At 39.2% G+C, this 27,620-nt stretch overlaps 1 protein-coding gene and 1 pseudogene across 2 annotated transcripts in view; both read right to left on the reverse strand.

Annotated features, from left to right (window-relative positions):
* HCFC2 (host cell factor C2) overlaps positions 1-24,007 on the reverse strand; it is a 45,991-nt gene extending 21,984 nt beyond the window's left edge. The window contains exons 1-9 of one of the 2 annotated variants that reach the window (XM_036251470.1): positions 23,819-23,989; positions 21,994-22,142; positions 20,328-20,488; positions 14,074-14,282; positions 12,391-12,475; positions 9,998-10,104; positions 9,705-9,893; positions 2,343-2,510; positions 1,805-1,857 (exon numbers count right to left, since the gene is read on the reverse strand). In XM_036251470.1, the coding sequence (XP_036107363.1) occupies positions 1,805-1,857; positions 2,343-2,510; positions 9,705-9,893; positions 9,998-10,104; positions 12,391-12,475; positions 14,074-14,282; positions 20,328-20,488; positions 21,994-22,142; positions 23,819-23,981 (1,284 nt within the window). In that variant the 5' untranslated portion in view covers positions 23,982-23,989. Of the gene's footprint in view, positions 1-1,804; positions 1,858-2,342; positions 2,511-9,704; positions 9,894-9,997; positions 10,105-12,390; positions 12,476-14,073; positions 14,283-20,327; positions 20,489-21,993; positions 22,143-23,818 lie in introns of both variants that reach the window. The other variant, XM_036251469.1, reaches the window with a different exon arrangement.
* On the reverse strand, positions 11,712-11,879 carry LOC118624917 (annotated as a pseudogene).
* Positions 24,008-27,620: the final 3,613 nt, after the last annotated feature.

The raw sequence follows: 27,620 nt of genomic DNA on the forward strand, positions 1-27,620 counted from the left end.
AATGAAGGAATCTCCTGCTGTCCCACTCTATCCTGTCTGGATGAGAATCAACTCTCCATCCAGTGTATGCATGCTGTATACACTACTACCCCTTAGTCACTTAGTAGCTGGCTTGGTTATCAGATGGACTATTGTGCTTCTCTTCAAATAACCCTTATTTTACTTAACAATGGCCCCAGAGTGCAAGAGTTGTGATGATGACAATTTGGGTATGCTGAAGAGAAGCTATAAAGTGAGTGTTCCCTTTAAGTGAAAAGATGAAATTTCTCAACAAGGGAATTTTTTTTCTTGTTGTTCAGGTAGAGTGGGAGGGAGAGAGAGGAACAGAGAGAAAAGAACAGAGAGAGAGAAACATCGACGTGAAAGGGACACATCGAGTGGCTGCCACCCGCACGACCAACCAGGGCCGGGGACAAACTGCAACCGAGGTACGCGCCCTTAGTGGGAACCGAACCCAGGCCTCTCGGGATCGCAGGTCGACGCTCTAACCGTTGAGCCAATCCGGCCAGGGCAACAAGGGAATTTTTAAAAATCATATGCTGAGATTGCTAAAGATCAATGGTAAGAAAAAAATCTTCTATCTGTGAAATTATGAAGGTCAAAGAAATTCATGCTAGTTTTGCTGCCACACCTAAAACTGAAAAAATTACAGCCCGTGTGATATGTGCTTAATTAAGATGGAAAAGACTTTAAATTTGTGGGTAGAAGACATGAACAGAAAATGTGTTCCAACTGACAGCTACATGTTGTACCAGAAAGCACTGAGTCTATAGGAAGACTTCAGCAAGGGATCCCTGAATCAAGTGATCACATTCACATAACCTTCATTATGGTTACAATTCTATTTTATTATTAACTATTGTTGTTCATCTCTTATTATGCCTAATTTGTAAACTAATGGTATCATAAGTACGTATGGTTAGGAAAAAACAGAATATATAGCATTTGGTACTATCCACAGTGTCAGGCCTCCACTGGCAGTCTTGAAATGTACCCCCACACCCAGATAATGGGGGACTACTCTGTGTGTGTGTGTGTGTGGTCTAATGAATATGAACTACTCAAAAATAACTGCATGGGCTTTACTTGTTATATACCCTTCTTGACGTAATAAGCCTTTTTTGCTTATTACGGGTCCTCTGCCATGTTCAGAACATGTGAGTCTATACCTACAACATTTCCCTTGAAAAGAATCTAACGTAAATGTAAACTACAGTTCGCCAGATAAAAACAGTGTAAATCCTAGTAAGCTTATTCATTAGTCTCCACAAATACCTGTGAAGTACTTCATAAATAAGAAATAACCTCACAAACACAGGTGCTCAACCTAGCAGCTCATATTCTTTGGTAAACAAAATACATAGTCAAGAAATACATTTCATATATATTTTGAAAGTACACCTTTAGAAATTTAAAATGTGTAAGATATTTAGACATGTCAAAATATAGATGTCAAGATACTGTACCTATAAACAATGGATTAGCCTCTGACACTATGATGAGTAATGAGGCTAGACTTTAATCTCCTGGCCAGACTTTAATGTCAGGCTACTGTCACAATGATCTATGAAGCTTTCTTTAAAAACAGAGCTACCTGGGCATCATCCTAAAGATTCTGCTACTACTAGATCTGGGGAAAGGCTTGGGAATCTGTGTGTGAGTTTTAATCACAGAGGTGATTCTGATGTGCAGCCAGGACTGAAAACTCTTGTCCTAAGGTAATATGTTAATTATAACAATATTAACAAAAATGGGGCTATAACCATAAACATTCATTTACCATCCTAATTCTTTTTTAACTTACACTGTTAGGAATGATGCTATTACTGTCTTGTCTGTGAGGGTCCATCCTGACTCCTGTAAGAATAAGAGAGTTCAGACTGATATGCTCTAAATTAGTTTCAATAAAATATACTATAATAAAAAAAATTTAAGTTACATGTTAAAGATTAAAAAGTAGTATATTTATCAAATTTCATCTGTTTTCTTAATAACTGACCGAAATCCTTTCTGGAAGAACATGTAAAATTAAATTTGTTTTTACTTTCCAAGTGCTCGTAAGTAAAAAAACATTTCTGGAAAAAAGCCAAAATATTTATGAAAGCTAATTAAGTCCATCAAAATGAACTATAGAAGAAACAGTTTACTCTTCATATCTATGAGTTCTGCTACATCATAATTGTAAAATAGTCAAGTTTCAGAGTTGAACCACAACATATTTGATTTACTAGGCAGGAAACATCACATGAAATTTCTTAAAGCAGGCCTATTCACAAGCTTTTCTGTAGTGTGTGTGTATACACACACGCACATGCATGTTTTAGATGTGAAAATTATGTTACCTTGCATATTTGGGGCTGCTGAGGAATCTGATGATGCAGCTTGGTACGGCAAGTCGGTATTCAACTGCAAAAGATAGCCCTCAACTGTAGGCACTTCATCCCATTTGACATGAAAAGAGTTGGTAGTGGCTTTGATCAGTTGTACTTGTGAAGGTGCTGGTGGTTTCTCTAAAGAACAATATTGATATTGATATTATGAGCTTCAAATATATCAGTAGTTTGCCAGTAAAGTTTGTGTGGACCTGGAACTCTGAAAATGTCAGCAATGAATATTTCATCTGTTTACCAACAGGGAGTAAATTTACTCAGATAAACATAGCTTTGGTAGGTCAAATGAAAATAGTTTAGAGTTCCGATTCTATTTATGTACTTAATTCCTTATATAAATAAATCTATAAAAAATGTAGTTCCAAGCTATTTGAGTCACCAGAGTCAGAAAAAAATGTTTAAGCCTAGAAGTGAGGGAAAAATCAAGTATTATATAGTTACAGCTATCTAATTTTACCTTCCCTAAGTTTTTAATTTTACGAGCCAATTTTTAGCCAACAGTATACATAATACATGTTAGAAATACTGTTAATGCTAGGTGATTTGGATATGATATTTTGGAAAAACACAACCTCTTTGAAGTTAATATCCTCTTATCAAAACTTGTATTATCCAAAACAGGTAATTACTTTGGTATAAAATATTACCAACATTTCCAAACAAAACAAGTATAGACTCTCAGAACAGGAAAAAAGGACCTGAGATTATTTCTATGACATCCTTTTTCTCTTTTAGTTTATCTACCAAATCACAGAACTCAAAATTCCAGAGACAGTACCATCACACCTTTAAAGTTATATAAGAAAATTATTCTTCTATTGAACACATCAATCCTTATTGAACACATCTAATATCTAGTCCTTTCTATGTTTTAGAGTAGGGGTTAGCAAACTATGGCTCATGTGCATGTTTTCTAAATAAAGTTGTATTGAAACAAAGGTATGCTCCTTTGTTTATGCAATGTCTATGACTGCTTTCATGGTATAACAGCAAAGTTGAGCAGTCATAGCAGAGGCTAAATGGCCTGCAAAGCCTAAAATATTTACTACAGAAATAATTTGATGGGCCTGTTTTAGAGGATAATTAAACCTAGATCCTTTAACTATTCCCATGTAAATTTTCCATGATCTTATTCACAATCCAGTTTATTTATGTTACTTGAAGTAAAGCAACCCACACCTGAACAAAGCAAACAATAAGACAAGTCCAGGAGGTACATCACCCACATAATGAAAGTTATATAAAGAGAGAATAGAGAAAACAGTAGGTGCAAATCAATGAAACAGGTCAACAAAATTCCCAGAACTAAAGACCATGAAATTCCAGACTGAGTACTCAACACAATGGGTTAAAAATAGACATACAACAGAGGAATTATCACGAAAATTAAGAACAAGGGGGGACAAAGAAAAAAATCCTAAAAGTTATCAGGAGTAAGGGGAAAGGTCACATTTAAAAGGAATAAAAATCATGCCCTGGCCAGTTTGGCTCAGCGGTTAAAGCGTCGGCCTGCGGTCCGGAGAGACCCGGGTTCGGTTCCCGCTAAGGGCATGTACTTCGGTTGCAGTTTGTCCCCGGCCCTGGTTGGTCGTGCGGGTGGCAGCCACTCGATGTGTCCCTTTCACGTCGATGTTTCTCTCTCTCTCTCCCTTCCTCTCTCTCCCTCCCACTCTATCTGTACAAAAAGTGGAAAAATATCCTCAGGTGAGGATAAAAAAAAATAAAAAAATAAAAAAAATAAAAGGAATAAAAATCAGAAGTGGTTTGGATTTCTCAAGAAAAACAATAGAAGGTTGAATACAATATAACAATATTTTCAAAATTCTTAAAGGTAAGGGGGGTGATTCTTAAAGGTAATGATTTCTAATGTAGAATTCTATTTCCATGCAAACCGCCACTTAAGTGGGAAGGAAGACTAAATATATTTTCAAACAATACAAGACCTCAAAATACATTTGTCACCTATGCACCCTTTTCCTGGGATGTGTTCCATAAAAAATGAGGAAGTAAACTAAGATAGGGAAAAATATGGGATCCAAGAAACAGGGAATCCAGAACAAGTGAGAGGCAAAACATATCCCAGGAAGATGATGAAGGGAGACTCCAAGATGATAGCTGAGCTCAATTTGTGGAGGGCAATCATCCCAGATTGGAGCAGAAGTAATCTCTTCAAGATGATGAAATTTGATAGAACATCTGATGCATCTAACCATGAGATGAAAGAAAATTTAAGCAAATAACAGAGTATGGACTGAATTAGAAGTAAATACATACAAATCTAAAGCAAACACAAGTGACAATTACTAATGATGGCAAATTAAAATGGTATAAGGCCCTGGACAGTTTGGGTCAGTGGTTAGAGTATCGGCCCGCGGACCAGAGAGGCCCAGGTTCGGTTCTGCTAAGGTACGTACCTTGGTTGCAGTTTGTCCCCGGCCCCGGTTGGGGTCATGTGGGTGGCAACCACTCTATGTGCCTCTCTCACATTGATGTTTCTCTCTCTCTCTCTCTGTCCCTCCTGTTCTATCTGAAGAAAATGCAAAAAAATGTCCTTAGATGAGGATTAAAAAAAAAAGGTAAAACATAGAATGAATAAAATGGTATAAAGGAAGGTATTCATAATATTCTATATGGCTCACCTGTGAACAGTGTTTATATAGTTATGATGTAAACACTGAATATTCATCTAACAAAATTATGGTATACTTATATTGAGAGAATAGGAAGTAGGGAATGGTGGGAAAAAATAAAGCCTTAACTTCCATAGTAGAAAGTGAGCATATTATGCTTAAACTGAAAAAAATTAAAGTAACAATATATTCATGTCATATATAGATATGGAATTGAAATATGTTTTTTTATTTATTTATTTATTTTTTATCCTCACCCGAGGACATTTTTCTATTTTTTGTTCAGGTAGAGTCGGGGGGAGAGAGAGGAACAGAGAGAGAGAGAGAAACATCGACGAGAAAGGGACACATCGAGTGGTCGCCACCCACACAACCGACCAGGGCTGGGGACCAACTGCAACTGAGGTACGTGCCCTTAGCGGGAACCGAACCCGGGTCTCTCAGGACCGCAGGCCGACGCTCTAACCGCTGAGCCAAACCGGCCAGGGCTGGAATTGAAATATGTTAAAAGAATTGTTTAACAGAGTTAAAAACAGATGCTTGTAAAGCAAGGAAATGGGAGGAGAGTGGAAGCAAAAGACCACTATTCATAAAAAGCCTTACAGAATTATATTACTCTTTTAAATATTAACAAATGCACAAAGTTTAAAAGTGAAAAAAGGTAAGATGAAGAGCCCTCATTCCCTACCCACAAAATTGATGCTAACTTATTAAAAGGAAAAGCAAATGTCTAAAACCTTTTATGGAAAGATTTATGGTAAAATTGGCCATTTAAAGCCAATGATCCTTTTAAAAGTCACAGATCCAGGCCCTGGCTGGGTAGTTCAGTTGGTTAGAGCATCATCCCAATGTGCTGAGGTTGCAGGTTCAATACCCAGTCAGGGCACTTACAAGAATCAACCAACGATGCATAAATAACTGGAACAAGAAGTCTATGTTTCTCTCTTTCTCTCCCCCCTACTTCCTCTCTCTCTCAAAAATCAGTAAGTAAATAAAAATAAATTTTAAGAAAAGTCACAGATCCTTTAGAGAATCTGCTTCAAGTGACGTATTTGCTAGAAAAATTAATATGTGCTCATTTTTCTTCCAATCTCAGAGACTGAAGCTTATCCTTGGACTTCAGTTAATAATTCCTGATTTCAAAGATGATCAGTATGTTGGATTTTCTATATGTTTCTCCCACATGCTAATATATGCTTCTTTCATGGTATAACTTTGTTCCATTCATTATTTTTTCAATTATCTTTTTTTTTTTTTTTATCCTCACCCGAGGACATTTTTTCATTTTTTGTTCACATAGAGTAGGAAGGAGAGAGAGAGAAACATCGATGTGAAAGGGACACATCGAGTGGCTGCCACCCGCACGACCCAACCAAGGCCGGGGACAAACTGCAACCGAGATACGTGCCCTTAGCAGGAACCAAACCTGCGTCCCTCTGGACCGCAGACCGACATTCTAACCGCTGAGCCAAACCGGCCAGGGCAGTCAATTATCTTAATTTTAAAATAAATTTTTTTTTACATTACCAAAGTAATTTATACTATTGTAGAAAATGTAGATAAGAAAAACTTTTAAGAAAATGTCTGATCTTACCTCTTAGATAATACTTTGGTACACAGTGTAGCCTTCAAAATTTTTCTGTCTATAGGTATCACAGGTATGTTTTATCATCTGCTTTTCTCATGTTACAACACATATTACACCTCCAGGTCTGATTTTTCTATTGGCCTCCAGACTTCTTTATTCACTAACCTGCCTACTTGATCTTGTTATTTCATGGTCTTAGCATGATTTAAAAGGAACTCAATTTTCCCCCAAAAGCTTGTTTTCTCATCAGTCTTCCCCATCTCAGTAAATGGAAATCCACTCTTCTCTGTCACTTGCCATAGCCAATTCATCACTCAGTTTTGTCAACCAGAACTCCAAAATATATTCTGAATTTATCCATTTCTCCTCATTTCCACTGTCACCACTGTCGTCTATGACTTCCTTGACTACTGCAAAGGCCTAACTTGTTTCCCATGTGTGCACTTTTGACCCCTATAATTTACTTTCCACATAAGTGACCATTCCAAAATATTCAACAGATCATGGCATGCCTCTCCTTCAAACTAGTAAGCAACTTACCGTTGTACTTTAAAAACAATTAAAACTCTACTACGACGTTGGAGGCCTTCATGATGTCCAAAAGTTATGTCTCTAACCTCCATTCCTGCATTTTCCACTTTTCCTCAGCTCAAATCTGTTCCCAAACATGCCAAGTATTTCTGTCTCCGGGCCTTTGCACTTGCTGTTCACTCACTCCTCTGGTAGTTTTCCTCCAGTTTTTTATATCAATAGCATCTTCTCACCATTTGGATTATATCCCAAATGCCATCTCATCCTTTTCTAACTAGACCCCTCACTATCTCATTGTTCTTACTGTCTCCACATGCTGACCAGAAACTGAACTCATTTTGTTACTTTGTTTGACTATTGTCCATCATCTCCCTGCTCTCATACTCTCTTAGAATAGAAGTTCTCTGAAAGCTGGGACATTAACAGTCTGGATCACTGCTATAGTTTCAGCATTTGGAACAATTCCTCATACATAGCTGTCAATCAATAAATGTTTAGTAAAAGAACAGATGCGAGTTCCGCATTTAAAAATTTTTGGTGTTATAATACTTTTCTTAAAAATCTTTTTATTTTGGCCCTGGCTGGTTTGGCTCAGCAGTTAGAGTGTCAGCCATGGACCAAGTATCTCGGGTTCGATTCCAGTCAAGGGCACGTACCTTGGTTGCAGCTTCTCCCCGGCCCTGGTCGGGGTTGTGTGGGAGGCAACCAGTCGATGTGTCCCTTTCACATTGATGTTTCTCTCTCTCCCCCTCCCTCCCACTCTATCTGACGATAAATAGAAAAATATCTTCAGGTGAGGATTAAAAAAATTCTTTTTATCTTGGAATAATTTTAGATTTATAGGAAAACTGCAGAGGATTCCCATATACCCTTTACTGTTTCCCCCTAATGATAACACATTTGTTAAAACTAAGAAATTAACATTGGAGGCCCTGGCCAGGTAGTTCAGTTGGTCAGAGCATCACTGCGATACACCAAAGTTGTGGCATCGATCCCTGATCAGGGCACATACAAGAATTAACCAATGAATGCTAAGTGGAACAAGTCAATGTTTGTTTCTCTTTCTCTCTCTCAAAAATCAATTGCCTAGCCAGTGCGGCTCAGTGGACTGAGTGTCATCCCATGGATTGAGAGGTCCTGGTTTGATTCCCAGTCAGGGCATATGCCCAGGCTGCAGGCTCAATACCCAGTAGGGGGTGTGCAGGAGGCAGCCGATCAATGTATCTCTCTCACATTAATGTCTCTCTCTCTCTCTCTCTCCCTTCCTCTCTCTCTAAAAAATCAATAAAAACATTTTTTTTTTTTAAAAAAAGAAATTAACATTGGAGTAATACTATTAACTAAACTACAGACTATTCAGATTTTACCAGTTTTTCAATTAATGTCTCTTTTGTTCCAGGATCCAATATACAGTACCATCTTGCTTTTAGTCTTCACGTCTCCTTCGTCTCCTCCAATATATGGCTATTTCTCAGTCTTTCCATGTTTTCAACACTTTGAAAATTTGAATAGTGCTGTTCACACAGTCTGTAGAATGTCTATAATGTCCCTTAATTTGGGTTTGTCTGATAAGTTCTTATAGTTAGAGTGGGGTAATGGATTTTTGGGAAGCATATCACAAAGGTGAAGTTTCTCCTGATCACATGGCGTAGGAAGGAGGGGCAATGACATCAACATGACTTATCACTAATAATATTAACCCTGATTACTCGATTAAAGTGCTGTTTGCCAGGTTTCTCCACTCTAAAGCTTCTATTTTTCCCTTTCCATACTCTAGTCTTTGGAAAGGAGTCACTAAATCCAGTCTACCCTCAAGGAGAGGGAAATTAAGAAACTCTTCTGGAGTGGGAAGTATCTACATATATATATATATATATTTTTTTTTTTTTACCCTCACCCAAGGACATTTTTCCAATTTTTTTGTTCAGATAGAGTGGAAGGAGGAAAGAGAGAAACATCGACGTGAAAGGGACACATCAAGTGGTTGCGACCCGCACAACCCAACCAGGGCTGGGGACAAACTGCAATCGAGGTATGTGCCCTTAGCGGGAACCAAACCCGGGTCTCTCTGGACCGCAGGCTGATGCTCTAACTGCTGAGCTAAACCGGCCAGGGCCACATATATTATTTCTTCCATGCATTTTTTAAAATTCTCACCTGAGGATATGCTTACTGATTTTAGAGAAAGGGACAGAGAAGGAGAAGAGAGAAACATCGATGTGAGAGATCAGGAATCAAACCCACAACCTAAGTATGTGCCCTGACCAGGAATTGAACCCACAACCTTTCAGTATATGGAATGGTGCTGCAACTGAGACACAGTGGCCAGGGCTGTTTCATTTTTTTTTTTTTTTTTATTGTTGACAGTATTACAGATGCCCCCCATTTCCCCCCTTTTTTGCCTCCCTCCATCTTGCACATCTTGCATGTATTTTTACACCCATCTTGCATGTATTTTTAATTATAGCAAAGACAAGCAGTGGCATTTATAGTAAGTCTCAAAACACAGACATTATTCTAATATTTACCTAAAGGAAAAATACTCTGTTAAATACTCTTACCTACCAGTATCAAGATACCAAAGATCCTTGCAGCAAACTTGACTGTTCAGTGCTTTCCTGTAGCCATCTCTTCCACTCCAAAAGTACAATCGGGTGCCAATTGCAACAGCACAATGCCCAGCTCTTGGTCTTGGTCTTGAATTTTTTTTATCTTCCTGAGAATCGGATACTAGGGTGGTCCACTCTGCTGTATCTAAAAAGATAGAAATATCCATGACTAATCTGTTATTCTTAAACAAAACAACAATTCTTTTGTTAATAAATTTTATTTCAATAAGTAACTCTTAAAAGACTTACCCAGATTTAGGTAAGAAAATGAACTGGTACATTTCCATTCACAATCATGAGGTGAAGCTTCAATATTTTCCCCCTTATGTGGAACCCATCCTCCAAAAATGTACATCCTAAAAAACAAATAAACAAACAGAATATAAAGCAGCTGAGTTTTTTCCTAAAGCTTTTATTTTTTTAGATTTAAAATGCTAATGGACTTAAATGTCTTATTTATTGACACCAAGCAATAGAACTATTCACTTACTTGTCAATGTCAAGATAATGGAAATAAGATATTGAATAAAGTGGTCTTTTTTCAAGAGTTTACAATTTTATGAAGCAATAAAGAATCAAAATTATTTCTCTCTGGCAAGTTATTTAAAGTTGGGAATATTTCAATTATTATACATTTGAAAATCAATATGGCATGTAATATATTAAGGGTATCACAGTCAGAAAGATACTCAAATGACCCATGACATTCAAAGTCAAATTTAGAATTGTATACATATAGTAACTAAAGAGTAAGTTTCATATAATTCTGGTCAATGATACCACTCAAATAAAAAACTTAAAACTATGTTCCTCAGGGCCCTAGTGGTTCTTGAGACATGCCTAATGAGTACTGAAGGAGAAAGGCTCATCCGATAGAGCTTAGCGTCCATGTGACCTCAAGCCAACCAGAGAAGCTCTATTTTTAATCTCATAAATTAGCGTTCCATTGAAAAGCTGCATTTTATAAAAGGGTCCTGCTGTTTTAAAAAAAATGTCTATTTTGTTTATGTCTGTTTTTTAGAAGGAACTGATGAGCCCCGGTCAGGCAGCTCAGTTGGTACGAGCATTATCTGGATGCACCAGGGTTGCAGGCACAATCCCTAGTCACGGCACACACAAGCATCAACCAATGAATGCATAAATAAGTGTAACAACAAGTCTATGGTTCTCTCTCTCTCTCTCTCAAATCAATCAATAAAAATTTTTAAAAATTAAAAGAACAAGATTCTAAATTACAACTAGTTGTTTCCTAAACATTATATTTTGTTTGTCTAGTTTTAAAAAAGAAATAATAGCCCTGGCCAGTTTGGCTCAGCGGATAAAAGCATCGGCCTGTGGTCCGGAGAGACCCGGGTTCAGTTCCCGCTAAGGGCACGTACTTCGGTTGCAGTTTGTCCCCGGCCCTGGTTGGTCGTGTGGGTGGCGGCCACTCAATGTGTCCCTTCACGTCGATGTTTCTCTCTCTCTCTCTCCCTTCCTCTCTCTCCCTCCCACTCTGTCTGTACAAAAAAAAAAAAAAAAGAAAGAAATAATAAATATGGTGAGAGAAGGAGACTTGACTTTGGGTGGTGAATACACAATGCAAAATACAGATAATGTATTAAAGTATTATGTACTTGAAACCTATATAATTTTATTAACCAAGTCACTCCAATAAATTTAATAAAAATAAAAAACTAATGAGGTTCCAAGTTAATACTAGTTTCCTAAAACATTACTTTCAGGGTAAAGTCCCTATATAAGTAAATACTTAATTAAATTCTATTTTTAAAAATACTCCTAATTCTGGCCCAGCATTGCACAAATAAGGGCACTTACTGATTGATGACAGTAACAGCTAACCGTTAAAGAGTGCTCTCTATGTACCAGGCACTCTTTGAAGCATTTTATATGTATTAATCCATTTAATCCTCCTGACAACTTTGTGAAGTAGATTTTATTTTATTTTTATTTATTTATTTATTTTCTATGCACCGTTCCCAGGGGTACTGCAACACTAGGTCAATGTGTGGAGTGGATGGAGTGAGCTCCTATTCCCTTTCCCTGCTCCAAAAATCCATTTAATATCAAGATCTTAAGCTGATAAGAACAGATACTACACTTGACCTTAGCCAAAAGGCTGAGAAGCAATGTGAAATAGATGTTATTATTATCGGCATTTTATATTTCAGGAAATTGAGGTACAGACAGGTTAAGTTTCCTTGCCCCAGGTCATATAAGGACAAACAGCAAAGCTGAGACTTGAATTCAAGCAATGTGGTTACAGAGTCTGTAGTCTAATCATAACTCTATCAAAAGTATAACCACTGAGTGTACATACTGAGAACAAATCAAATACTACCAAAAATAAATAAAAAGAAAAATGAGATGTGTCAAACCTGTAGCTGACAACACTCTGTATTACACTCATGTAATACCTACTCTGTGCAAGGCATTGTAAGGAATGTAAAGAAATATAAGAGGAAGCATGATAAGAAAATGGCACATTAAGCATTTAAACTTCTGGAGGAATTTTTTTTAGCTTCAGTAAGCACATTATTAAATTCAGTAATATATTTCTAAGAAACTAGTAACATCACTCTTCTTTATGTGTATCTTTCTCAGATTGTTTTAAAATAAAATAAAAACAAAAACTACCATACTTGTTTCCTATAACACTGGCTGTGTGAAGGCTTCGTGGAAGTGGCACTGTCCCTTTAGTTTCTGGTTTTGACCATGTCATAGTTTCTAAAAAGTAAAAACAAGTATATTAGCAATTTGATCTAATAACAGCAAACTACCTCAACTTTTAGAATTTTAAAAATTAAAACCGCCCTGGCCAGTTTGGTTCAGTGGTTAGAGTGTCGGCCTAGAGACCAAAGAATCGCGGGTTCGATTCCATCAAGGGCATGTACCTCAGTTTTGGTTTGGTCCCCAGCCCTGGTCCCAGCCCTGGTCCCTGGCCCTGGTCAGGGTCATGCAGGAGGCAACCAGTCAATGTGTGTCTCTTTCTCTCGTAGATGTTTCTCTCTCTCTCTCTCCCTCCCTCCCTCCCACTCTATCTAAAAATAAATGGAAAAATGTCCTTGCATGAGGATTAAAAAAAAAAATTAAAACCAAAAAGGACTTACTAAAATAAAGCTAAAATGTTTTAAAACTGTTACTTGAATTTCATCTTAAAAATAAATATTTCCAATTGACATAAATCGCCAGTCACAGAAATCTAATTACACTTAAATGTTAGTATTTCTGTAATAGAGAGGTATTATCTAGAGTGCCATCAATTTTTAATTGAGACCAGATTAAGAATTTTAACATTTTAAGAGTACACTAAGTAGAAGATAGTCAAAAGTGAGAGGCACACTTACTCTCCAATTATTCATTCCTAGGATCTCTTTTATTTATTTGTTATTAAAATTTTTTAATCCTCACCCATGGATATTTTTTCCATTGATTTTTTTTAGAGAGAGAGGAAGGGAGGGAGGGAGAATGCGAGACAGAGAGAAAGAGAAACATCAATGTGAGAGAGACACATCGATTGGTTGCTTCACGCACGTACCCCAACCAGGGCTGGAGATCAAACCTTCAAACTAGGTATGTGCCCTTGACCAGGAATCAAACCCATGACTCCTTGGTCCACAAGCCAACACTCTACCACTGACCCACACCGGCCAGGGCAGATCTCTTTCAAAAAGAATTACCCAAGCCCTGGCTGGGTCACAGGTTCAATTCCTGGTTGAGGTACATGCAAGAAGGCAACTGATCAATGTTTCTCTCACATTTCTCTCTCTCTCTCTTCTTTCCCCTCTCCCTCTCCCTTCCTCTCTCTCTAAAATCAGTAAAGAGCATATCCTCAGGTGAAGATTAAAAAAAAAAAAGTTACCCAAGGATTTTTCACTAACCAGCAATAATATTACTAATGCTACATTTCCTGTAGCAGAGTAACCATATAAATTTGATCATCCCCAACTGGGACACTTTACAGAGTGAGAGTGGGTACTACTGATAATTACATGGGACAATAAGCATGAACCAGGACCATCACAAGCAAACCAGGATATATGGTGATCCTACTTATAGGAAATACAAAAGAGTCACTGGCATAAATCAAACATTCATTTGTTCAACCTGATTGATCAGCAACCATTCACATCACACCCAGGGTGCCCTTGGTGATGGCTATAGTGCTAATAATAATAAATCTGTGCTAATAATAAATCTGTGCTAGAAATAAATCTAAGGGCAATTCCATAAACACTGTAACCAAAAATATTTTTCAAAGCAATTTTTATATTTGCCCATATAAATCATAACCAATTCCTGGGCCTGAATCAAGTTAAGCTTACCTAAATCAAGTTGCCATAGGTCATCCAGGCGAGCACCACACATTCCACCAAAAACATACATTTTAGGACTCCCAGAATCTTTTTTGCAATATATAACAGCTGTGTGGGATTCTCTTGGAGAAGGCACAATCCCTTTAGTCACTGGAATGCTCCAACCCACAACACCAGAACCATGCTGTAGCTCCAACTCATAGAAGTCATTTAAATATCTAGGACATCATGAAAAAAATGAAAACAGCATAATATATATCTTTCATTTTTTTGTTTCTATCTATTAAGATAATGTATGCTTACTATGAAAAATTCATACAGTCCAGAAGGCATCCATACCTAATTCATTCAATATATTTGTCAAACACTACTATGTACCAGACACCCTTCTGGGGATAAGTAGAACTGAAGAGATCTAAAAAAATTCCTGCCATCATTTAGCCAACACTCTTGTCCATGACAACAACCATGATGGTTTCAAAACATAGCCATAAATTCTGTGACACCCTTCCCACCAGGAGGTAGGGTCTATGTCCTCTCCCTTGATTTCTGGGCAGGCTTCTGACTGCGTTGACTAATAGCATATAATGATACTATGTGACTTATCAGGCTGTCACAGAAGGCCAATAAAGCTTCACTACAGAATCCTGAACCACAATGTAAGTTCAATGATCACAAAACCACCATCTAGAGAAGCCATATGTAGGCACATAGGATGACAGTCCCAGTTTAGTCCATCCTTCAGCCATCTTAGCTGAGGAATCATGTATGCAAGTGATCATTCATTCATTCCTGTCTGAGGGCCTAGTTATTACTGCTATGTTCTGTCTGAATTCCTAATGCACAGAATCCATAAGCATAATTAAATGGTTGTTATTTTGCATCACAAACTCTTGGAGCAGTTTATTACATGGTATGAGATAACCAGAAAAATCACTATTGACAATTGGTAAGACCTCACTCTATGAATATCCACAAATGTATAAATGAGGCCTACTACAAATGTTCCTTTGCAAGTTCTCTTTCTTTTCAAATTTTCACTCTATAATGTCATGACATAAAAGTTATGTTCTACATAGCTTTTTTTCACTCCAGAAACTGGTATAAACTTATCTGTGACACGGATATCTTAAACAAAATGATGTTTATAGAAACCTACCTCCTATCAAATTACTACTCAAGTATGAGGGAAAAATTAAACCATTTGAGGTTATACAATACTTCAAAGCTTAGATATATAATTGTTTTGAGGAAAAAAGTGATTCTAGATGTCAATCAGGAAAAATAAAAAGAAATTCAAGAAAAAATACACTGAATAAGAGAAATGGTAGTGCAAAGAAAATAATTACATTTAAATTGATGTTGATAACTGTGGTTGTGAGGGCTAAATAATCAATTGGAAAGACTGACCAAAAATTTAATTTCTTAACATTATTTTAATCTAAGATTCAAGAATATACGGAACATACAGGAAAAGGAGGTAAACAAACAAAAAAAGGCCTAAGTGTAAAGATAGTAATCTATTCCCAAACGATTTTTAAGAAAACCACCTTAATCTGATTAAAGACATATACTAGAAGCCTACAGCAAACATAACAATTAATAATTAAAAGGTAAATATATTAATGAAACAGAACAGAGTCTAAAACAATAGTTGACAAACTGTTTCTGTAAAGGGTCAGGAAATATTAGGCTTTGCAGGTCATAAAGTCTGTCACAACTATTCAATTCTGCTCTTTCAATAGAAAGCAGTCAGAGACAATATATAAATGAATGGGCATGGCTATGTTCCAATAAAACTTTATTAACAAAAACAGGCAGTAGCACCCTGGCCAGTTTGGCTCAGTAGTTGGAGCGTCTGCCTGTGGACCAGAGAGTCCTAGGTTCGGTTCCGGCTAGGGGCACGTACCAAAAAAAACAAAAACAAAAACAGGCAGTAGTGCCCTGGCTGGTTTTGCTCAATGGTTAGAGCGTTGGCCTGCATTGTGCGTTCAATTCCCAATAAAGGGCTCATACCTGGGTTGCAGGTTCGATCCCTGACCCCAGTCAGGGGGTCATGTGGGAGGCAACGAACTGATGTGTCTCTCTCGCATTAGTGTTTCTTTCTCTTTCCCTCTCCCTCCCTTCTACTCCATCTAGGAATTAATAAAAAAATATCCTCAGGCAAGGATTAACAACAACAACAAAAAACGGGCAGCAGACCAAATCTGGCCCGCAGAGTAAATAGAGTTTGTAACTCCTGGTCTAGAGAGCCTAAAAAAGACCCATTTATATGAGGATAAATATATGACAGAGATGGGGCTTCTGATTAACAAGAAAAAAATGGTTTATTTAATAAATGGTGGTGGGAGAACGTTAAATCCATTAGGGAGAAAGTAAAAGGCCTCACAGCAATCACAAAAATATGTTCTAAATGTATTAATGTTTTAAACAAAAAACAAAGCTGTGAATGTACTAGAATACCTAAAAAATTATTTTTATAGTTTTGGGGTAGAAGAGTCTTCCTAAGCAAGATTCAACACCAGAAAGCCATAAAAGAAAATAATGTCAAACTTGATAAACAAAAATAAGAATACTTTAAAAAAAAATAAAAAAAGGAAAAAGAAGGCTTGGAATGAATATTTGGAATATATTAAGCAAATATATAAAAAACTCCTAAGACTCAATAATAAAAGCTGAAATCTATGAAAATATGATTAAAAATAATTAATGAATTCAGCAGAGTTACAGAAAAAAAGATCAGTATACAGAGACCAACTGTATTTCTGCATACTAGTGATGAACAATCCAAAAATAAAATTAAGAAATCAAACCTACTCATAATGTCATAAAAAAGAATAAAAATTAGGAGTAAAATGAACAAAATAACAGCATGACTTGTACACTGAAAACCTCAAAATATTGCTGAGAGAAATTAAAGATCTAAATAAAAATTGCCCTGGTCAGTCTGGCTCAGCGGAGTGTCGGCAGACCAGAGCCCCAGGTTTGGTTCCCGCTAAGGGCATGTACCTGGGTTGCAGTTTGTCCCAGGCCCCATTTGGGGTCATGTGGGTGGCAGCCAGTCGATGTGTCTCTCTCACATCGATGTTTCTCTTTCTCACTTCCCCCCTCCCTCCCTCCTGCTCTATCTGAAGATAAAATGCAAAAATGTCCTCAAGTGAGGATAAAAAAAAGAAAAAGTAAAAAGATCTAAATAAATGAAGAGACATTCCATATTCATGGATTGGAAAACTCAATATTAGTAAGATAGCAATTCTCCACAAATCAGTTTCTATATTCAACACAATTCCTATCAAATCTCAGCAGAAGTTTTTGCAGACTGGCAAGCTGATCTTAAAATTTACATAGAAATGCAAAGCACCCAAAATAGCCAAACATTGTTGAGAAAGAATGAAATTTAAGAACTTACATCTTCCGATTTCAAAACTTACTACAAAACTACAGTAAGCAAGACAGCGTGGTACTGGCATCATAAAGCCATGCAGATCAATGGAACAGAATTGAGAGTCTAAAAATAAACACTTACACTTTGGATCAATTGCTTTTCAACCAAAATGCCATTAGAAAAATGCAAATTGAAACCACAATGAAGGGAGAGGAGGGGGGAATCAGTGGGGGAAAAAAGGAGAATCATCTGTAACAAAAATTAATCAATAATAAAAAAAAAAAGAAACCACAATGAGATACTACTACATTGACTACAATAAAAAAAGTCAGACAACAGGTGTGAGCAAGGATATGGAGAAATTAGAGCCTTCATACATTGTTGGTGGGAATGTAAAATGGTTTGGAAGTTCTTAAGTTAAATATAAGTTTACCATATGACCAAGCAATTCTCCTGTTTCTAATAAAGAGAAAAGAATACATGTGCATATAAGGACTTGTATGCAAATGTTTACAGCAGCATTATACAGAAAAGTCAAAAACTGGAAACAATCCAAATGTCCATTAACTGATAAATGGATAAAAAAATGCAGTATATCCATGCAATGATTATTCAGCCATAAAAAGGAAGAAATATTTGATACATGCTACAACATCGCTGAACCTCAAAAACATCACACTAAAGCAAAAGAAGGTAAGTGCAGAAAATCACAATCATACTTATATAAAATGTCCAGAAAAGGCTAATCTGTGGATGAAAAGTAGAATAATGGCTGCCTGGGGATGGAAGTGGGTACTGATTACAAATAGATAAGAAGTTTCTTTTTGGAGTGATGGAAATATCCTAAAACTAGATTGTAGTGATGGTTATACCACACTGTAAATTTACTAAAAATCAGTGAATTGTATATATTTAAAAGTTGAATTTTATGGTACGTAACTTTAATTTTTTTAAAAATAAAAATGAAGGATGTGAACAATTTCAAACAAGAATTGCAAATGTCCAATAAGCAATTAATCAAGCTCGTTCCCAATTTTTAAAATAGCAAAATAAATCCATGAAATGTATTCATCTATTAGCTTGGCAAGAACTAAGAAGAGTGATACAATTCAGTACTGTCAAGGGTGCTGGCACTCTCGTACACTGTTATTAGGAATATAAATGGTTCTGCCTCTTTGGAGGTTGATTCAGAAGTATCAGGAGTATCTAACAAATTTAAATATAAGTACCCTTTGACATCTCCCCAAATTCCACTTATAAGTATCAATCTTACAAAAATATTTATGCATGTGCAAAGACTAATAGCAAAAAAAAAAGGAACTATTTAAATTTAAATGTCCATCAGTAGGGGAATGGTTAAGTAATTTGCCTAATTCAGACAACATTTCAGCCTTAAAAAAATAAGGTCAATATATATCATCTACAGCCATGACAAGAGCTCCAAGATATATAAAGAAACAAAACAACAAAAACAAACAAGTAAACACCCAAAGCTGCAAAGCCAAAGAAAAAGATGCCATTTCTATAAAAGAAAATAAATGTCTGTGTAGGATCAGATTAATGTTCCCAACTCTGCTCTCCCAGTAAACAGAACATATATCCCCGGATCATGACTGAGGGTTTGGCCTTATGGCTTGCTTAGACTAATGGAATGTGAACAGAAACGAATGTACTAGCTTTAATCAGAGGCTTCAAAAAGCATTGCAGCCCAATCAGTGTGGCACAGTGGATTGGGTGTCATCCCATAAACTGAGATGTCCCAGTTCGATTCCCGGTCAGGGCCCATGCCAAGATTTCGGACTTGATCCCCAGTAGGGGGTGTTCAGGAGGCAGCTAATCGATGTTTCTCTCTCATATCGATATTTCTATCTCTCCGTTCCACTCTCTCTCTAAAAAAAATCCATAAAAACATATTTTTTAAAAAATGCCTGGCCCTGCCCTTGCTGGTTTGTCTCGGCAGTAGATCGTCAGCCCTCAGACCAATGTCACAGGTTTGATTCCAGCCAAGGACACATACCTCTGTTGCGGTTCATCCACGGCCCTGGTCCGGGTCGTGAGGGAGGCAACCTGTCCATGTGTCCCTCTCTTGTCAATGTTTCTCTCTCTCCCTTTATCTCCTTTCCACTCTATCTGAAGATAAGTAGAAAAATATCCTCGGGTGAGGACTAAAAATAAAAAAAAATTTTTTTAAATGCATGGCCCTGGCTGGTTTGGCTCAGCAATTAGAGCATCGGGCCACAGACAGAAAGGTTGTGGGTTCAATTTCCAGTCAAGGGCATATACTTATGTTGTAGGTTCGATCCCTGGCTGTGGTCCCGGTTGGGGTGAGTGAGGGAGGCAACCAATCAATGTGTCTCTCTCACACTGATGTCTGTCTGTCTCTCCTCCCTTCCTCCACTCTCTCTAAAAATCAATGGAAAAAATATCCTCTGGTGAGGATTAGCCAACAAAAAAAGTATTTGCTTGTGGGAACTACTCTAATAGCTTCCTGTATGAAAAATGGAAATGATGGTCTTCATTTATAGGCAGATTTTTGTCACCAAATTCCCAAATGTGAAACTAACCATTTGTTACTTTTCTCGATCACTTATGACAACTAAAATACTTTAGCAGGCTCAAAAGATACAAATATATTGTTACAAGCAGTTATATTAGTATCAATTTAATAAGGATTTCTAATTACAAAAGTTTGCATAGTTTTGAAAACATATATTCCAGGAACTAAGGAAAACACAAATGCACACAAATTTGTTCTCTGTTAAGTTTAAATACAGAAAAGGCTAAGCTTCATCCATTATAAAAGTGAAGATGGAAGAAATTACATGTTCTTAATCTAATTCATAAAATAAGCATTTGGTCTGAAAAAGGGTCAGCATACCTGGGAACATTATTGTTTGAATCTTCACTTTCATTTGCCAGGCCACCAAACAAATAGCATTTGTTACCATACAAAGAAAAGCTATGTCCAAGCCGAGGACAAGGAGGTAAACCAGAAGAAGGGGCATGGGGTTTTACTTTTTTCCATAACCAACGACTTGCCTAAAAAAGAGCATAAATACACTCAGACAAAATCAGGAAAGTATTCCTGTATTGCTAATAGTGTTAACATTATACTAATACATTTAAATCTGTATCCAATCAGAAGGCTCCAAAAGGTACTTTTGGGACAAACGACAACTAAGCAGATAACTTCTGGAATTAAAATAAACGTTCTAATAGAAATTTAGTCTAGTCTTGCCCTGGCCAGTTTGGCTTAGCGGTTAGAGCGTCAGCCTGCGGTCGAGAGAGACCTGGGTTCGGTTACCGCTGAGAGCATGTACCTCGGTTGCAGTTTGTCCCTGGCCCTAGTTGGGTCGTGCAGGTGGCAACCACTCTATGTGTCCCTTTCACGTCGATGTTTCTCTCTCCCACTCTATCTGAACAAAAAAACAAAACAAAAAATGTCCTCAGGTGAGGATAAAAAAAAGAAATTTAGTCTAGTCTTCTATAGTCACAACTTTCCACAATGGCAAACTAAACCTATAATAATAAACACTAACAGTCCTAAAATATTTTCCGAATGAAAAATTAAATATTACATATAGCTTTAAGGTTAAATGTAATTTATGTAGTCTTACTTTCTGAAATTAGGTAATCCATTAATGGTATATATTTTATCCTTTAAGTAAGCACAAAGATCATTTAATAAACCAAACTCCCAAACTTACTCTCTGGCTATAAATGTTTTCTTTATCTAAAACTATTTTTTAAACGAGTTGCTTGTAAATAGGTATAATCCAGCTACATCTGCCAATTACCAGATGCCCTCATGTTATATATTTAGGCTTTTGTATTTTAGTGCAGTTCTTCAACTTCAGTCCACAACAGAAGTACCTGGAGGGCTTATGAAAACATAGATCACAACCCTGAGAACATATAAACAGTTCAGGAATAAAAGTCAAATAGGGCTGTTGCGGAGGGCTCTTCATGTGGTTTAGTAGAGAGTCAAATTTAGAAAGGATATGTAAAACTGCCATTCCTCATTTGTATGTCTTGCCACACAAAAAAATATATATATATTTTTTTGAGTGTGAGGGTAATGATTTCTATAACTAAGAGGTTTTCAAAGTATTGTCTGGGGACCGGCAGCAGCAGGTGAGAACTTGGCAGGAATGCAAATAGTGAGTTCCCACTACAGACAATATTGATCAGAAACTCTTGGAGGCAGGGCCCAGCAATCTATGTTTTCACAAGCCATCCAGATGCTTCTATTGCAGGCTGAAGTTGAAGAACTGCACTAAAATACAAAACCATAAACATATAACAGGTACAATGAGGCTAAATAACAGATATATTAATGTTACAAATGTTCCACTGGGTATGGGGAAAAAAGACTTATATTAGAAACTAGTTTTTTAGTGAAGTGGAAAAAATTTCTTCTAAACTATAAAAGGTGAAGCTCACACTATTTTGTTTGTTAATGAAATATTTTGCAGTCTGTTGAATTATGAGCAATATCATTATTACAGCTTCAGAATGAAACAATAAATCTGAAACACACTTACTTGTAACTCATATAACTCATTGCTGTATCTTCCATATTCAACCATTCCCCCAAATACTAATATTCTGGTACCATCACAGACAAATCCATGGGCAGCGCAGCCTGGAGGGATGTCTCCTCTAACAGCTGGTAGGAACCACTGATTTGTAACTAGTTGCCAAAATAAAATTAAAAGCAATTATTTTTTTATTTGTTGATTTTTTTTTTTTTTGAGAAAGAGAGAGAGGGAGGGGGAGAGAGAGAGAGGAAAGGGGAAACAGAGAGAGAGAGAGAGAGAGAGAGAGAGAGAGAGAGAAAGATCAATTTGTTGTTCCACTTATTTATGCATTCATTGGTTGCTTCTTGTGTGTGCCCTGACCAGATATCGAACCTGCAACCTTGGCATATAGGGATAACACTCTAACCAACTGACCTACCTGGCCAAGGCCTAAAAGCAGTTATAATAAACAGTTATTACAAACTATGAGTATGTACTTTATAGGTATCATCTATATCAGTGGTTTTTAATTGGGGATTATTTTGCCTCCCAGGGGTAAACTAAAATCTTTCAGTTGTCTGAACGAGGGTGGGGGATGGTGCTACTAGCTACTAGTGGTTAGAGGCTATGGATCCTGCCAAACTTACATTTAAGTACAGTGCGGCCCCTTCAACAAAGAATTCTCTGGTTCAAATGTCAATAGTGCTGCTGTTGAAAAACCCTGATCGATATCATTTAGTTCTTACAAAAATTCTGGTGGTTATCATCATCTCCATTTTACAAAGGAAAAATCTGACATTTAGCACTGATGCTGGGAAACTGGGAGAACAAAACTCAAACCAGGTCTAACTTATTCCAAAACTGAGGTTTCACACTACACCAAATTGTCAAACAACTTTTTAACTTCATACGCTGGGGTACCAGGAGAAGGAGAGGATGAACAAATAAAATTTCCCCCACTGCACTGTTGTATTAACCTTTAAATGGCCACTGTGATTAAGTTGTTGGGTCAAAGAAAAGTTATTATGGTAGAGACCCAAAATTCAGTCATTAGCCTTACACCAGGAAACAGGTTTCTCACGACAGCTGGAGCATTTACAAGTGGGAAAAAAATGAAATTCCAGCTTCCTTTCTAATCCACGGGGGTACTCAAGGCAGGGCCCGGCCAGCGGCACTTGTGATTTGCAGTGGGGCTTAAGTGACAGTCCTCTTCCCGAGCGAGCGCAGCGCGGCTGAGCGGCGGCGCACACACCCAGCTGTGCAGACAGGCGCTGGTCTCACCCGCCAACCACTTCCCCGACAGTTAAGAGAGTTACCGGTGGGGTAAAAAATCCAAACTGACACCTGCCAGAGGCCGGGCTGTATTGAGGGTGAAAGTACCGGGCTGGTTTTTCCTCCGCACTCCAGCCCCTAGATTTTTCTTCCTCTTAAGGAAGGAAAGAAGGCAAAGACGGGAGAGGTCCGGAGGCGCTTCGGTTTGGAGTTGCTTCGGGGCTTTGACAGGAGAGGGATCTCGGAGCCCCGGGGTGGGATGAGGCCCAGGCGGTTGGAAAGAGTCTCCCTCGCGCGCCGACGTCCGCTAGGGATGGGGCGGGGGGGTTCGGGACAGCTCGCCGGAGGGCCGGCGCGTCCCGCTCCGGGGCCGGTTCGCCCCGCGGGCACCGGGGAAACGGAGCTGCCGCCGGGACAGCGCGGGAGCGGGGCCGCCCGGCCGAGCCGCGCCCCTCGCCGCCGCGGGAGGAGGCACTGGCCCCGTGGTGACAGCTGTCAGGGCCCCGGCCGCCGCCTCGCCTCCCCTCCCCCTCCGCGGCTCCCACAGGCGGGGCCGAAGAGCCGCCGCCGCGCCTACCCGTGTTGTAGACGTGCAGCTCGTCCGCGATGCCCTCGTTGCCCCCACCAAAGATGATCATCAGCTCCCGGATGGCCACGGCCCGGTGTCCGTGCCGGGCGCGGGGGACCGGCCCCGTGAAGGAAGAAACCCGCCTCCAGTTGAGGAGGCTGGGAGCCGCCATCTTCCCAACCCCCGCCCCTCTGCCCACAATGCAGCGCGCCCGCTCCGGCGCCTCTGCTCCCGGGGGAGGGCGGGGACCCGCCTCCAGCTGTGAGCGGTCGGGGGGGGGGGGGTGTCACGTGACCGCGGTCGCCATAGGCGAGGCTGGAGGCCTGCGGGAGCGGAGGGGTCCTGGCAGGAGGGCCCCGCCCTCGCCCTCGCCCCCGGGCGACGTGGCCGGCCCGGGACCGGAGGCAACGGGTCTCTGGGTAGAAGGACATGTTCCACGGACCAAGTCTGCCCTCCCCATCCAGAGCCCCCGTTTTGTATCTGCGAGAGCAGGTACAGCGTTTTCCTCTACCGCCACTTCGAGCATCTGTGATGTGCGGGCGAGTCAGACCCTTGAAGCAGTTACAGCTCCGCGGGAGGAAAGCCGCCTCGGAAGATGCCCGCGAACGCAGGAGGGAGGGGGTCTGGACCCGGACCCAGCGGGCGCGCAGCGCTGCGCGGGGCGAACCAACTCCACCCCAGGGAACGTCGGGGCTGAGCCTGCAAAGGCGAATCAGGCCGATCAGGTTTTGAGGTTGCCATGTCAAGAAGTTTAGGAACGGAGAGCTAAGCAAGGGTTTTTTAAAAAAATTCTGTGTAAGAAAGTGAGAGGTTATATAGAGATTTCTGTTTAATGACTAACGTTTGAGCATCTTCCATTGCCAAGCACTGTCCTAATTACCTTAGCTGTATTAACCATTTGATCTCCCAACAATCCAGGGAAGCGGGTACTGTTACCTCCTTTTCGTGGATGGGAAAATGAGGAACAGAGAAGTAAAGTAATTGTCCCCAGGGCACAGCAGAAAAGGATTGGGAGCAGGATTCAAACACAGGGTTTCTGATTCCAGAGTCCCTACCTTTAACCACACAACTGCTTCTGATCACGGTTATATGTAACCCTTGTGATCTGGTCCTACACAGAATCACACTCAAAGAGATACAAGTCAAGCTGAAAAAAAAAAAAATTGAAAGCAGTTTAAATCCCTACCTTACACTATCCAGAATGAGTAATCATACAACATACATCAAATTTCCTAAAATTCCTTTTTCCTCCTCTTTTATCATTTTCAATTTCCCTCCTATGCCTAGCTCAATCCCCTCTTCCAACTCCCTTAAACCGAAGCTGTCTCTCCCTCCACCTTCTCATCCATCTAATCTTTGTTTTTTGTTTTTTATCCTCACCCCAGGACATTTTGCATTTCTCTTCAGATAGAGTGGGAGGGAGAGAGTGGGGAAGAGAGAGAGACACACACACACACACATCAGTGGTTGCCACCCACACGACCCCAACCGGGCCCGGGACAAACTGCAACCAAGGTACATGCCGTAGCGGGAACCGAACCCCATCTCTCTGGACCGCAGGTAGACACTCTAACTGCTGAGGAAGCCCTGGCCGGTTTGGCTCAACCGTTAGAGCGTCGGCCTGCGGTCTAGAGAGATGGGGTTCAGTTCCTGCTAAGGGCATGTACCTCGGTTGCAGTTTGTCCCCGGCCCTGGTTGGGTCGTGCAGATGGCAACCACTCGATGTGTCCCCTTCACATCGATGTTTCTCTCTCTCTCTTCCTCTTGCTCTCTCCCACTCTATCTGAACACAAAAAAAACAAAAAAATGTCCTCAGGTGAGGATTAAAAAAAAAATTAAAGACTGTACTGTCCTTTGAAAGTTCAATGTTAAAATGTCCTAACTTTTATGAATGATGCTGTAAGTAGATGGTGGGTTTTTTTTGTTTTTTTGCTTAATATTTTTTTAATCCTCAACCAAGGATATTCTTCCATTTATCTTCAGATAGAGTAGGAGGGGGAGAAAGAGAGAGAGAGAGAAACATTGACGTGAGAGAGAGACATTGATTAGCTGCCTCCCACATGACTCTGACCAGGGCTGGGGACTGAATCACAACTGAGGTATGTGCCCTTGACCGGAATCGAACTTGTGACTCCTTGGTCCAAGACCAAACTGCTGAGCTGGCTCAAACCGCTGAGCCAAACCGGCCAGGGCTTGTTTAATAGTCTTAAAGAAAAAGATTAAGGGCAAAATTTAAAAGTTGCAAACCCAATGTTAATATTTAAGTTAAACATACAAACTGGTCTATGATATTTGAAAGTCCAAAAATGCCTGAACTAGGAGAAAGATGAAGGCAAAATAGTCTTCAAACAAAAGAGATTGCAAGTTATAACTGGCTGGTTAGATAAGTAGCTGCAGGACAATGGAGGAAGTGTGTATGTTTCCCAGGTCTGCTGTAACAGAGTACCACCAACCAGGTGGCTTAAAACAACAGAAATTTGCTGTTTTACAGTTTTAGAACCTAGAAATCCAAAATCAAAGTGTCAGCAGGGCCATCATCCCTCTGTAACCTGTAGGGGAGAATGCTTCCTTGACTCTAGCTTCTGGTGGTGACCATTAATCCCAGGCCTTCTTTGGCTTGTGGCTGTATCATTCCAGTCTTTGCCTCCATCACCACAGGGTATTGTCTCTGTGTATCTGTGTCTCTTGTCTTCTTATAAATTCATCAGTCATATTGGATTAAAGCCAATACTAATGATCTCAAAAAAAAAAAAAAAAGATCTCATCTCGACTTGATTACATTTATGTTCAAATAAGGTCACATTCACAGGTATTGGGTGTCAGGACTTGAACATACCTTTTGAGGAGTACACAATTCAATCTGTGACTTAAGTGCTTAATCCAATAGGAAAGATATTTTACCAGAGCAGCTTTGACTCAACTCTGCTTAAGTGAGGAATCTAGATTAGGTTCTTCAGTTCTCAAGGAAGCCACCTTCAATCTTGGAAACTACAGAAATAGAAGTTACTACCTAGGAGGAGAATGTAGAAAGGGAAGAGAAGAGTGAAACAAAAAAGCACCCTGAAAAAGCCAACATCTAAGAGATACAGACAGAAAGAGGCACTCATGAAGGAAATAGAGAATGAGGAGCCAGAGAGGTCAAAAGGGAACTGAGGAGGGTGATGTCTAAGAAGCTACCGGTGAAGGGGGTTTCACAGAGGCGGAAGTGGTTATCAAATCCAAAAAAAGGCATAGAGAGGTCAGAAAGGAAAAAGACGAAGTGTTTATTTGATTTGAAAATTAGGACATTATTAGTGGCTTAGATTAAAATACTGAGTGGTGTGGGATGAAGGAAGGCTAGAGAAGATCGAAGAATCAGTAACAAATGAGGAAATGCAAATAACATGAATAGTCCACTTTATACAGAGACTTGCTCATGACAGGAAAGAAAGAACAGTGGCTGGAGGGGAGAAATGGGTACAGGGCAAGCTGTTCTTATTATTTTGAATACATGAAACTTGACTGTGGCCCTAAATAAGATCCAATTGAAAAAGAAAGACTGAAGGAACAGTCAAGATATTTGATACTGTTTGAGCTGCTCTAACAAAAATACTATAGACTTGGTGGGTTATAAACAACAGAAATCTATTTCTCACAGTTATGGAGGCTGGAAGTCCAAGAACAGGGTGCCAGCATGGTGAGGGTCTGGTGAAGATTACTTGCAGGTTGCAGACTGCTGACTTCTCCCTGTATTTTTGCACAATGGAAGGGGCCAGAAAAGTCTCTAGGGTTTCTTTTATAAGGGCACTAATCTCATCCATGAGGGCTCCAT

Source organism: Molossus molossus, unplaced genomic scaffold, assembly GCF_014108415.1.
Source record: "Molossus molossus isolate mMolMol1 unplaced genomic scaffold, mMolMol1.p scaffold_m16_p_10, whole genome shotgun sequence".
In the NCBI taxonomy this organism is placed as follows: domain Eukaryota; kingdom Metazoa; phylum Chordata; class Mammalia; order Chiroptera; family Molossidae; genus Molossus; species Molossus molossus.